We start from the raw sequence: 13,933 nt of genomic DNA on the forward strand, positions 1-13,933 counted from the left end.
CATCCAGTCCATACACAAAGCAGGAGGTGTTATGTTTCTTGCAGGGATCCTACACGACACTCAGCTTGAAGTGTGGGAATGGAACAGAGAATTCATCGTCTTTTCTGGTGAAGAGGCCAGAGATTCCCTGTTGCTGAGAAATACTTGGCTGTGTTCAATCCAGGCCTTTCTTTCCCATTCCTGCTCTGTGTGTAGTATATGGAGCAGTGGTTTGCAAATGGCCTGTTGCCAGACTGTGTGATCTTCCAGTGACTGGTCCCTCAGTGGTGTTCAGATGTTTGCTTTCTAAAGCAAACTGAAATGAAATGCGGAGACGTAACGAAGGGGAACGCCTCTTTTGTAAACTGATCTTATCTTCTCCTGCCAGGCTGCCTCGTCCTATTAGTCACATGCGGATGGGCACAAGGGCACTCACCCAGCAATTTTCATTAGTTAGTACACGCACTGCAGTGCGTCAGTTCTGAGTCACCGGAACCGTGGGGCGGGTTGGGGACGGAGAAAGGGTGTGGTCAGGGCAGGCAGGGGGAGGAAAGCGCACGGCTTCACCAGACCCGCTGCTGGGGCCGGCTTTGCCCTAAGCTATGCCAGAGCTGCTTTAAGTCACCAATTGTCCCAAGCTGGTCGGAGCAGCAGGGGGACGTCCAGCCACCGTTCCCCACTCAGCTGCAGCAAGGATTGACTCTACGGACCAGGCGACTGACACGGTGCTATTGAGCACTCTCAGCTCTACGACTCCCCAGCTGCTTACGGGGGAAACTCTTGGTCGGTTTAAGGAGCGTTAGTTTAAGGATGGGGCATGTAGTAGATTGTTAGCCGCCCCCTTCTGTCAAGGACATTGCCAGGAATGGTGCAGCCCTTTCTGTTCGTGATTCAGGGCAAGGCTCCACTATGAAATGAAGTCGACCAAAGTGACATTGACATACGGCCGTCACAGTCATTACATCGCTTGTGCGTGTCCGCACTACGCGTCTTGTGTTGGTGGTGCACATCCTCGCTGGCAGCGCTTGCGCTGATGCGCAGAGTAGTGCACCCTGGGTAGCTATCCCAGGGTGCAACTTGCCACCCTCTGGTGCAGGGTGTCTTGGGAAGGGTTTGCAAAGCCTCATGGAGCAAACAAGACCCACAGGGGTGACTGGGACCATGGTTTTCTTTGTCCCATAACATTATCTGCATCCCATAATGTTTAGCACCACTTTTCAAAAGCCTCACAAACGCGCACAGCCGAGGCGCTTGTCAGAAGCATGGATCCTGCACTGCTCTCCAGCACTGTGCTAACCGCTACGAACACAATGCACCTGGTTCTCCAGTATTTGCAGACCCGCCAGAGGATATAGGAAAAAAAAATATTCGCCCAAGGTACCATTTCCCCAGCACCGTGTGTGTCTCTGCCAGGCCGGTGTAGTGCGGCTGTGATTGTGTGTTCTCTCCCGCGGGGTGGAGTGGTAGGGGCAGTGCAGGACCCAGAACACACGTGGAATGTGTGTGTGTTGGGGCGAGGGAAATAGGGCGTTAACGATAGGCTGCAGTGAGAGGCGAGCCCGGGTGTCTTGGGCCTGAAGGTCTGTAAGAGTCTCCGACGTGCCCGTCTGGTGCTTGAAAAGTGCTATCATGTCTTGCTGTGCCGTGGTGTCCTTTCGCTGCACGTCCCGCCTCTCTGCACGCTCCCCGTCCATCCTGTCTGTGAGGGTGACCCTCGCTATCCGCAGCACCAGGCTTGCAGGAGCTCTTGGAACACGTCCTCCCGCGTCCTTGTCCTTCTCCGGCTCTGGGTGGAGGGACCCTCAAGGTCACATTTCCAATTGGAGACGACACAGTGGCCGCAGGACTATCGCCAGGGCTGTATTATCCATTGGGCACAGTTGGCACAGTGCCTGGGGCCTACGAGACTTTCAGGGCCTATGGAAAAAAAATGTATATATAATTTTTTATTTTTATTTAAAAAACTATTTATTAATAGCTTAAAATCAAATTATTTCGGTGGGGGGGGGGGGGCCTACGACGGTCTTAAAACGGCCCTGACTATTGTGCGTGTTTTTCACTCCTCTTGATCCACACAAGTTACGAGCACTACATTCTCACTTCCCCTTGGGATTCACACAGCACAGCGGCAGTCCCAGCTATGGGGGGTACGGCCTGGGGAAAAGGGGGGGGCGATTTGGGCCACTAAGGGGGGAGCACCCGGGCATCAGTATATGGCAACTGAAGTGAATATTGGCACCGGCGGCGGTGACTTCAGCTGATCGCTCACTCCTGAGGGTAACGGAGGCTAAAAGGGAACCGCTCCTGCACGTGTCTGGCTGCAGACCGGGCCGTAGGCTGCCCTCCTGCCTGCCGCAGTGGTGCCTGCCGATGTAATTGCTGATTGCGTGGGAGAGTGTCCCACCGGGACAGGAGAAATAAGGCAGCCCTCCCCAGAAACCTTCGGCAGAGGATTGCGAGGTGCCTCCAGGGAAGCTCCCTCGAGATCGCTATGGAGGATTCACGGGACACCCGGTGCACATAAACAAACCCTGCCGCAGGCCCCCTCTGTCTAGCTGTGCCAGACAATGAGAGGCAAATAGCAGCTCTGCCTCTGCTAGTTCTTTCAATACTTCTTCTGGCCTGATTAAAAAACAGCAAAGGAACAGCTGTGTCCCCGCACCATCAAAGCAAACCGCACAGGTAACAGAGGTTCCTTCCTCTGCACCAGGCATGCCGCTGCTGGGCGGTAGGACCTGGCTCGCCTGCTCCGGCGTCCGAAAGAGGTCCTGGCTCGCCGCGCCACTGGGTCCCCCAGTCACTTGTCCCCCATACTCCTCCTCTTCCTCCTCCAACACCTCATCCTCGCTGCACTGCAGAGGCCTGTGACGCCAGCTCCCCGGAAGCATCCACAGGCCTCGTGGGGGTCGTGGTGGGGTGCCGCCGATGACGGCACGCAGCTCCTTGGAGAGGCGGCATGTCTGCGGCTCTGCAGTGACTATTTGCCTCCCTTGCCTTCTGGTACGGCTGCAGCAGCTCCTTGCGTTTCCTGCGCCACTGCTGCTGGTCCCTGCCGCTTTAGTGCAGACTCTTACGGCGTTAGGTCGCCGTAAACTGCCTTGCGTCTGTAATGGAGAGCAGGCCTAATAGCGTGACATGTTCTGGGGCTCGGGTGCCAGTCTGCCAAATGCCAACCTCCGTGAGGATTGAGCGAAGGCTGGTAAGATGTCATCTTAACCTCCACCAACCAATATGGATGGGAAAGGGCGACAGACTGAATGAGCCAAACAACGTGGCGGGATGATGTAACTCAAGGACTGTGAGAAATGGGGACCAAAAATTAATAAACCAAAATTGGTATGTCAGATATGAGGTCTCAGAGGTGCACAGCATAATGAGGGGCTGGGCGGTCCCCCCCACCACTCCCTTTTGGGATCCTTAAGAAAGAGACTTTGGGGAGTTGATCTGGCTACAGGAGCGAGCTTCATCTCACCACCTCCTGGGGCGCAGGGCCTTTCTCCCCCCTCACCCGAAGAGATGTCGTGGCTAGACTAGACCGGCCCAGAGAGAGGATCCAGAGGACGTTGTTACCCACACACCAGCTCCAGCTGAATGACGGCCACCACCTGGCATGTGAGACTTTTGGTCTTGCCCTCCCACCCCTTTCTGTCCTTTTCCTTCCCCACCGCATTTCTTCTCGTTCCCGGCCCTCTCCTTTTGCCTTTGGACTGAGAAGAGTCTGACTGTGTATTCTGCAACCTGGTGTAAGCCTGGTTGTCAGCTGGCGTGCGTGCGCGCTCTCTCTGTGTGCTGGCCCGGCCCTGCGCGGATAGCTGGCTCGGGGGCACCGCAGCCGTGCTACCCGGCAATCACAGACTCGGTTTGATGGCGAAGGCGCTCAGCAGGTTTATTGCCAAAGACGTACTAGCGCCCCACGGGAGCGCAGGCACACGAACCCATGTGGGCCCGTGAGAAGGGACCGGCTCCATCAGCAGCAGGACTTTCTGCTGCCCCCTCGGCAGGTCCACAAGAGTCTGCAGCATTTGTGTGTTGCGACGGGGGAGTCCCATTATGTCCTGGTGCCCCCTTCCTCTCCGTCTCCCGCATCTTTCTCCCGCCCACTCTTTTCCCCCTCCCTTCTGTCTGCAGCGTTCACCCTCCAGGCCTCCTGCTCACAGTCCCATGGAAGAGCAGCTTGCAGGCGCTCACTGAACACACCCTCCTGTGTCCTCTTCTGTCTCCTCCCCGCCATGGTCAAGCAACCATGGGTGTGGAGGGACCTTCCCCAAGGCCACCCGGCAGCAGGTAGAGCTGAAACATGCACAGGTATCATTGCGGGAACAGTCACAATGGAAAGTGAAAGTTAAGCTTCAGAATCTCTTCGCTTGGGCCCCGAAAGCTTTAAAGAAGAGGCGCTGCCTGACACGTCAGCCTTGGCGTGCCCGTGCCCAGCACCGCCCTCCAGATCCAGCCCCGGGCGGGGGAGAGGCTGGGGTGGAGACCGGAGGAGGGAATTGTTCAGTTGCATGAGACAATAACCTTTTAGCACCAGTGTCTCCGGGTCTGAGTGCAGGGCCCTGGCACTGAGCCCTGGCACCGGTTCCCACAGGCGGAGCGGAGGCGATTTTTAGCTGATACCTTCCTCCTGAGGGAAACAAAGGCAGAGGGAGAGCACGGCGTCCCGAAGTTGCCCGGGGCCGTAAACTGCTAGCCCGTTCACTGGAATGAGGCTGGCCAAACTCATTGTGGAGCGGCACGGTAAAGTGTGCGAGCCCAGCGGCAGACAAGGCAGAGGATAGCAGAGAACCCCCAGTCACGTCCCCCATCCTCTTCCTCCTCGCTCTTCGCAGCAGGGGCCTGTGTGCTGGGCTCGGCGGCGGGCTCCACGGCGGGCTGCGGTGGGGAGGTCTCCGCCAAGTATGGCATGTGAACGTGGCAGGTCTGCCGGGCTCCCTGGTGCGCCTGCAGCAGCTCCTTCACTTTCACGTGGCACAGCTCCTGGTTCCTGCCCGAGCCTTCGCTTCCACCCCAGTGCAAGCTGCTCAGAGACGCCCACATCGCCACAGCTGCTCCGGAGCTGGGCCTGCTCTGCTTTTTCTCCCCACACCCCAGGAGATCCAGTACCTCCCGTCTACTCCAGGCAGGAGTGCAGCTGAAGCGTTGCAGCCGCCATGGCTGGCGGGGCAGGTGCACGCACCAGTGGAGAGCTTCCAGGTGTCTTTGCCGCACTGGGCAAGCAGGAAAAGGCATTTAAAAAATACACGGGGTTATTAAAGGGCGGCATGGCTTCTGGTCTCCATGGCCCTTGGGCAGCGGAGTTCCCAACTGTGTCCAGAGCAGTCAGTGTGAGGCATTGTGGGACATCGGCTGGAGAACTGTTGGGGTCGCTACAGGTCCCAGGGTGTCTATCCTTGCAGTGCGTTGATCACACGTCGGCCGTGGCTCAGTCCCCTTTGGGGAGCTGGTGTTAATATGCTAGCCTAATGGATGCTTTGACTGGTGGGAGACAAATACGAGTGTAGACGCATGCACAGGCAGGTCGACACAAGATGCCTTAGCGGCGCCCTCGCTTTGTAGTTTCAACCAGGCCGTAGCATTAGTTTAATGAATGCTCCCCAGATAACAGGTCCTACCTGTGGGATGGGCCTGATGACTTTAGCTCAGACAGGAAGCTAAGGTTTGGAACATGCATACGGGTGGTTAAAAGGCCGCACAGAGAGAACTGTTGGCGTCAGCAACGTATTTTCAAGGCATATTTTAATGTCCGTACACCTCACACTCAGCCCCAGCTACGTTCAGAAAGGTACCACCTAACTGCACGCCTTGGTGCTGTGTAAACGCGCACTGGTGTACACACCGGAGCTAAGTGACCCTTGCAGACATGTCGCTAGGCAGTGTGCAGATACCAGTTTGTGCACCCGGGTGCCTGCTTTGTGGTGGCTCTGTTCCCAGGTGCAGTGGGGGACAGGTTGTGCGGTTTTGTGGGGGGGCAGCTGTTGCATGGACTATCTTGGAAAAGCTTGGCCATTGTCTGTGCCGCCCATGCTGAGTTCTGAGTCTTTGGGCTCTCCGCAGGCGGCTCTGCCTCTCCGCAGAAGCTGAGTCCATCGCTCCCCTGCCCGCCCTACGAAGGGCTTTTTATGACAGGAAACAACTGCCGCTGTAGTTAAACATTTACTTTAAGTGAGGAATTTCCAAGTGCTGTTTAGACGTGATTGATGGGGACAAACAGTGAGAGCAAATCGCCCAGCTAAGGAAGTTTTCAGACCTTTATGCCTAACCCGTGTTTAAAGAAATCAGTTTAAGAACCGCCACAAAAGTCAAGTGTGCTATCAGAAAGCACAAGAAAGAGCACGCCAGCGCCATTCAGCGAACCTCTGGGCCACGTGGGGATCCACCGTGTGGCCAGTTCACTGCTGACGATGCACTGCCGTCTGGTTTGGCTAATGGGATAGATAGCGAAGTGTTGCCTAAAACCGCTAATCTACATGGTCCCCTTCGCCTGCACGTGCTGTAAGCGCTTCTCTGCGAAGCAGTTGCAGGTGGTCTGCAAAATGCAACGTTTTGAGGAGCAAGCAGGGTGTGCATGGGCGGCCGGTGAACCCGCTGCCAGGGGAAGATAGCCCATGGCCCTGCCCCTTCAGCCTCAGGCCCTCCTGCCCCCGAGCCGAGCACCCTACCACAGCTGGTGTGGAGGAGGAGCCCTTTCCAGCCGGCCCAAGCCGCCGGTCCCCCAGCTCCAGGCAACCCAGACCCTGGGCGAGTGTGGCCCCAGCTGCTCCGCGTCCCAGCTGGGTGGCCCCAGCACTGCATGGCCCCAGCCACCCAAGTCGCAGCTGGGCCACACATGGCTCTGGCCGTCCCAGAGAGCTGGCCACCCTGAGTTCCGGCCAGGTAGCCCCACCACTGGGTGGCTGCGCAGCCATCCCAAGTCCCGGCCCCACCCATTTCGGGGGAGGCTGAACAGAAAGGGTGCAGAGAGCTGCTGCAGCGCCCATGTGCCTGGCGGACGCAGCCGGAGGAGATGGGGTCCCGCCTGACTGTTTGGGATGGCTGAGCCGTCCCCCGCCTATGATACCGTCCGCCCACGTGGGTGTGCGGCTGGAGTGCTAGCAGCGGGTGAATCCAGGCCTGAGACGCACCACCGCGGGAGGGAGGGGAGAACACAATGAGGCCCACACCAAACACGTAGGCCAGAGAAGCAGGATTCTGGAGCTGTGGGCAATTCTTGGACAATTCCACTGCTGGTGTATCCTCCACTCTGATCCTGGGCCCTGAAACCCAGCTTCGGCCAACTGAGCTAACGCTGGGTCTACGCTACGGACGTCTAGCGACATAACGACGTGGTGCAGGGCTCTGGATTTTGCACGCCGCTGAGCGACGTATTTATACCGCCCTAGCCCCAGTATAGACAGCGCTAGGCTGATGGGAGAGCTTCTCCCACCTCCCCGAGAGGCGGTAGCTGTGTCAACTAGCACAGCTTGTTCCCATGGCTAATTACTCACTGTGAAAACTGGTACTTCCTTGGCACAGCTGAGTACTCAGCCCAAGGTTAACGAAACGCTGGACACGGTGTTTTTCCCAGGCCCCCAGCGATAAGCACAAGGCTTTCCTCACTAAACAGCTCAGTCCCCAGCCTGTCCACGCAGCACTGCGCTGCCAGCGCCAGGACTGTCAGCATGCTGGTGGCCGTGACAGCTTTGCTCGCCCTCCTTGCTCAGTGCGGTAAGTCTGCTCAGCCGCGTGCCGTGGGTCTCCGGCGCCCGGGGGCCAAGCCTGCCTTTGCGCCCTCTCCCCCAGGCCTCGCGCGCCTCCACCCCATGCAGGGCAGGAGGGGTCCCTGGCTCCCACCAGACAGCACCGCCCCTCAGCTGCCCTGGGGAGGGGGGGTCTGTATCTGTGGGGGGGACATGCCGCTTACCTCCTCCTGCTTGGGGGACTTTCTGCGCAGGGAGTGGGGAGCGTATGAGGTTCTATGGGGCAGCTGCCATCCAGCCGCCTCTCAGAGCCTCCTGCCCCCCCCGGGCCTCCTCGGTATGAGTCGGCTCTTTGAGCTGTGGGACACAGCCCCCGTCGTGTGTTTAGTGCCAGGTCTGCAGCTCTGCTTAAAAACTATGGCTTGTAAAATAACGTGGCCTGGTAGACAGTAAAGGAAAAACCCAGCAGCGGCTGCCCCTAGCAGGGTGAGCAGGACAGCTCGCAGACAAACACGCCATCTCACCGCGGGGCCGGCACACTGGCCTGCGTCTGCTCCATCGGCCCGTGGACGTAAGAGGAAATCGGCCGGGAACTTCGGGCACCTTCTGGCGCGGCATGGGTGGAATTTCAGGCCGAGCCGGATTTACGGGGCTGAGGCTTTGCAGACATTGAGTCAGGGACGCCCCCCTCCCCTGAGGCACTCGCAGTCTGAGGCAGACAGACGGGGAGACAGAGGTTAGGGGAAGGGGAACAACGAGGAAGTTTTTATACAGGCCAAGGAGATTCACTGTGGTCATCTGGCAAAAGGGGATCTCCCTGCAAGATCTCCATGTGGATGAGGCTGGTCGTCATATGGGGGCTGCGGGGGCTGTACGCTGCACAGGGGCCATGCAGGCAGTCTTGGGAGGTCACAAGGTGCACAGTCGGTGCAGAGGGGTTCAGGGGTCGTTCCGTGCACAGAGGCTGTGTGGACAGGTCTAGGGGGATGTACCGTGCGCAGGGGTCATGCAGACAGGCTCAATGGGAGGTACCATGTACAGGGGACGTGCGGAGACGCTCCAGGCAACGCCCCGTGCGGAGGGGGGCCCTGTGGACGGGCTCCGGGGGATGCGTGGGGGCCATGTGGACAGGACGTGCCGTGTGCGTGGGGCCATGAGCATGGGTTCAGGGGGAGGTACCATGTCCAAGAGCCATGAGAGAAGCTCAGGGGGACACTGGGCACAGGCTTAGTGGGTTGCACCCCGCGGAGGGACTGTCACGTATTCCTTGTACAGTGTAGGTTGCAGGCCTGCGCCTAGCTGGTCAGGCTTCTGTATGGGATATGGACTGAGTGTAGAGTTTACGCCTCCGGGCGATACACACCAGAGCTGTGCACCGTAACAACCTGTAACGCACTGCCAGGTATGGCCGAGGGGGGCTTAAATAAGGTCTTGAGCACACAGCGCCGCCTCGTGGCTGAACGGTATCATACAGTTGAGCAGTCCAATATTTCTCCCCCTTAAAGTGCTACATTCCTACCACTGACAACGTTTACACTCTCTCGCTCTCCTTGAAAATCAGCCTGGATCAGTGTGTTAAACATCTCTGGATCGGACTGGTTTTCTAGTTACACAAGCCGAATGCAGAACAGCGTGGCTATCCAGCTGGCCATTTCTTGCAATGACTGTCTGTAGTCGGTCTAGAGTCCTTCGTGTTCTGCATCTATGTAGAGTTTTCTCCGTTGATTGTTCTTTCCGAGGAACAAACTGTAGATGTTGACAGTTTCCGATGACCTCTCCATTGTTGCTCTCAATCACATACCATCTGGGCACTGAACTCTTTTTCTTCATGACAGGTGGAGTTGTCCATCCTATCTCTCCACCGAATTTGACACGAACACAGTCACTAGGCTTTAGTCCTGGCAATTCTCTCACTGAGCGAGGGCTGTTACAAAAGTGTACATAAGCTCTTTTAGCCTTTTTATCCAATTTGGCCACTGTCTTCATGTCTGGCCACTTTGGAGATAGATTCTTTTCCAAAGCTGGAACAGCAGTTCTGCGGTGTCTTCTCATCAGGAGTTGTGCTGGACTATATCCAGTAGTTGCTATTGGTGTTGATCTGTAACTCAGAAGAGCACAGAATGGATCTTCTTGCTGTAGGATTTTCTCGGCTGTCTGTACAGCTCTATCAGTCTCTCCATTTGCTTGTGGGTAATGCGGGCTGCTAGTGATATGATCAAAATTATATTGTGTTTGGAGGGACTTAAATTCTGCTGCGGTGACTTGTGGTCCATTGTCCATCACCAGTTGTTCTGGCATACCAAAGTGAGTAAAGGGCACTTCAATTTCTCAATAACGCTGCAATGTGTTACGTCTTTCAAGTACATTATTTCGATCTACCTGGAAAAATAGTCCATCACAACCAGGTAATGATGTCCTCTGGATTTGCATAAATCTGCAGCAGGTCCAAGGTCGGTCTGGTAGAGGTCTTTGTACACTGGCTGGTTCAGCATTGGCTCTTAAGTTGATTTGTACTGGATCTCCTTTCAAAAGTCCAATGACATCAAATCCCGCATCGAGTTCTTCCTCCTGTCTCAGTAGGCCCATCATGGCTGGGAGGGCAGCTGGTCTTTGATCCTCTGATCACATGCAAGCTGAATGCACAGCTTTTGTCTTTGTAAGTTGGTTCCCTGGTGAACTGGCCCCATGCAGGTCAGAATTCCTCCAGGGCCAGTCAGAGCCGTGTCAGGGTGACCTCAGCTTGGGACGGGGTGGCAGGTGATTGTAGATCCCTGCTGAGGTGAATGTGAATCCGTTCTAAAGTCAATATTCTTGCCAGGAATATTCAGTTTCACTCTCCAGGCAGGTTCTGTGATGGATCCCAGAAATAACTTGATAACTCTTGATTGTCTGTAATATGAGTCAACTCCCTGACTGCTCTGGTGCAGCAAAGAGCTGCAAAATGTCCATCTTTTGTGCATGTCGCACACCGTGTGCCCCTGGCCGCACATGCATCATCTCTTGGGGTATGACTTTTTTCCACACCTTGTGCATGTAGGCTGGCATTAGTCCCTCTGAGCCTGGGCATTCCCTCTCCTGGCCTCCCGGGATTAAGACAATGACTTTTCACATTCACGGGGCTGCTTACAGTTTCTAAACTAGTTTCAGGTGTCACCACCTGCCCTGCAACCTTGGGTGTCTCACACTGCTTTGCTGCTGTAGCTCCCACCTGGGCCACATCCCCACATCCTGCAGGTCACATCCTGAGTGTGTGTGTGTGTGTAGCTGCAGTCTGCCAGCCACACGTCTGTCACACTCTGGCTTCTAGCAGCCTTGGTTACCACCTGCAGGGTGACCTCAACATGCTCCCAGTCCCAGATTTTCCCCAAAACGTGTGTTCTGTACTGCCCAGACCTCTCCTGGACAGTGCAGAGATTAGAGGTCCATTGCCCCTGTGAGGTTTACTACTTTAACTGGAGCTACCAAACCGTTCGGTTCAATCACAGCACTGGAGTAGTTTTGATTAAAGACCAAAACAAGTTTATTTAAAACTACAACGAGAGAGAGATTTTAAGTGAGTACAAGTAGGGGGCATTAAAGGCAGAGATGAGAAATAAAGATAAAATGCTGCTAGTACTAAAAATTACCATGATAGGCTTGGTTCAAGGTAAAATTCTTATCACATATTCCCAGCAACATTGCTGACCGCATTCTCAAGTGAGGATCCAAAGTCCAAAAAGCCGGTTCCTTTGTCTTTGGTGAGAGGGAGAGCGAGAGAGGCTCTGGGTGTTTTGGCCCATCCCTTTTATAGTCCTTTGAAATGCATTTTCCTGAGGATTAAAGTTCCTTCCAGCTGTGAGAATGGCGACAAGGAGCCTCGTGGTGAAAAAAGTTCCATGTTGTTGTTTGCTAAAATGTAGATGGGTGGCTGTCAAACAGCACGCTTCCCCCGTATCATGGCTTTCATGGCTTCAATTCCCTTTCAGGGGCGGCGCCACAGGAGGGAGAGGCTGGGCGCGTGGTCAGTCCGTCTCCTTTGCTCCTGTACGGGCCAAGCTCTGGCCCCTGCGCTGAGCAGGGCCGGGGGGAGGAGAAGGGCTGTTGGCACTGCCCGCCCGATGGGGGGAGAGCACCCTCGCCGCCACCGCGGGCGGAGAGCAAAGCACAAGAAGACGCAAGCGAGGGGGCCGGGGAGGGAGGAGGACGCTCTGTTCAGGCTGATCCATCAGTTCGGTTCATACGATTCCCCCACCACCGACCCACACACACCCTTCACTTGTCCCACTGCAGACCCAAGTCGGGCGGCCCATCCCTCGATTTGTGCCAGCTCCCCTGCGAATGCGGGGCCCCTGCCAGAGCGCAGGCACTGAGCCGTGCCAGGGAATCCCCACAGGGACTGGGAATAATTCTACGCCGTAGCCCCGGCAGAGTGGAAGTCATCCCTGGCCCAGGAATTGCAGGAATCAGCTCCCTGTTGTTGGGTGCCTGTCTTTCCAGCTGGTGTGTGAGCACACTGCCCTTGCTCCAGCGTGCCCCTTGCTGTACCGGCCTGTCTGCGGGACCGACGGACACACCTACAGCAACGAGTGCCTGCTCTGCGCCAGCCGGCGGTAAGGTCGATTGCTCGCGCCCAGCTGAGTACAAGTTCCTTTCTGGGGCAGGGCGTGCTGTGCCGTAGGGTGACAATGGGGCAGAAGGCAGGGTTCACGGGCTGGCCCATCCCAACCCAAACCCAATCCACAGGGATGTTCCCGAGTGGCTCGTGAGCCTCTCTAGCACATAGGCAGTTTTGTCTTCTGGAGGCAGAGTGCGACTCAGGCTATGCAAAGGGAGCAAGAAACCCCTTTGCACCCCAGTCCAGGCTGCCAGGTCCCAGTGGGGCTACTCCGTCTCTGTCCTCCTGGAGTGGATGGGCTCCAGCCCTCTCTCGCTTGCTGGCGTAGCTGAACAGAGCAGCAGGGAGGAGGAATAACTTTCTGCAGGTAACAGGAGCATCAGCGGGGAAGGCAGGTCACAGCATCTCCTGCAGCTCCGCCTGGGGTGGTGTGGCTGGTGCACGGCCCCTCACGCAGAGCCATGCCCAGAATCACAGTCTGGCCCCTTGGTGGGTACAGTACTTTTCTAGCCCCTTGCAATGACAGGCCGAGAGCTGCGGTTGCTTCCTCACACATGCAACCTTACAACGCTGACATTGTGAGTTAATCCGGGACTCTGGCTGCATCCTGCCAGCTCAACTTGCATAGACCCTAGAAAATCAGAACTGGCCCAAAAATGAGAGTATAAGAGACCTGCCACCTGGCCCCAAATAACATTGCACTTTTCTGACTGACCTGAGGCAGGTCAGATTTTTACACAAACCAGCACCGTACTCATGCAAAAAACACGCCTGCTCCCTGCTGGCCCTTTGCGGTTACCACAGCCGAACGCCTCATCAGGACTGCCAGCTTCCCACGGCTAGACACTGGCGCCCACGTTCCCCTCATCTGCCTAGTAGCGGCTGGTCACCTTGAGGGAAACGGTGTTTTCTGAAATGGTCACGTTGCTAGACTGCTTCTAGAGTGTAGGGAGTCACCGCTCCACGTCTAGATCACAGGGTCTGCCAGCTCTGGAGAGTCTGTGCATTTTCTTTGGTTTTTCTCTGAGGTTTCATTGGGCCAAATTCCACCCTGGTTTACATCCCGTGGAAGCCGATAGCAAACAGATTTGGCTTCACCAGTTTGGAACAGGCTGTAAAAAAAAATAGACTGATTTTACACAATTAGGCATACAAAAAGCACAATTGTACGCCTAATCTGCACATTAAATGAGTGGATTAACTCCTCAAATTGGATAATTGTGCATACAAATAAACAGTTATGCATGTAACTGCCACTGTGATAATTCTGTGTGCAGTCTGGATGTGTAATAAGGCACACGTTTTGAATGGAAAATTGAATCCAGTTTTTAGAAAATCAACCCTTTCTCTATTTGCTAGAGAACAATCCTAAATGTCACTCCAGGAATAGTTTCTAAACCTCTTATTTTCTTACGTTATGCTATTCTAGAAGGACTAAGCAAGATATCCGGATTATGAAGGATGGAATATGTTAATATTCGCGAGCTCTCCAGGAGACCTTATGAACCACAAGAAAGCTCTGTCATTGATGCTCAGCTCTCTAAGCTGATTAAAAAATACAAATAATGATCATTTCAGCTTGTTATGCTGAATAATAAAATTAGCATGTGAAGCATTCACAAGAAGCATTTTTATTTGAAACATTTCATTTTATGTACTGGGGAAGACACATTATTGCCTCAAG

General features: G+C 55.3%; 1 protein-coding gene across 2 annotated transcripts in view; it reads left to right on the forward strand.

The window, feature by feature from the left end:
- Positions 1–13,857, forward strand: part of SPINK4 (serine peptidase inhibitor Kazal type 4) — a 31,834-nt gene extending 17,977 nt beyond the window's left edge. Inside the window, exons 1-4 of one of the 2 annotated variants that reach the window (XM_067553325.1) lie at positions 7,579–7,683; positions 11,621–11,655; positions 12,132–12,244; positions 13,679–13,857. In XM_067553325.1, coding sequence (XP_067409426.1) covers positions 7,638–7,683; positions 11,621–11,655; positions 12,132–12,244; positions 13,679–13,724 — 240 coding nt within the window. In that variant the 5' untranslated portion in view covers positions 7,579–7,637 and the 3' untranslated portion in view covers positions 13,725–13,857. Of the gene's footprint in view, positions 1–7,578; positions 7,684–11,620; positions 11,656–12,131; positions 12,245–13,678 lie in introns of those variants that run through there. The other variant, XM_067553324.1, reaches the window with a different exon arrangement.
- Positions 13,858–13,933: the final 76 nt, after the last annotated feature.

This window comes from Emydura macquarii, unplaced genomic scaffold, assembly GCF_026122565.2.
Source record: "Emydura macquarii macquarii isolate MOO-44397 ecotype Brisbane River unplaced genomic scaffold, CSIRO-AGI_Emac_v2 contig_1451, whole genome shotgun sequence".
Lineage (NCBI taxonomy): Eukaryota > Metazoa > Chordata > Testudines > Chelidae > Emydura > Emydura macquarii.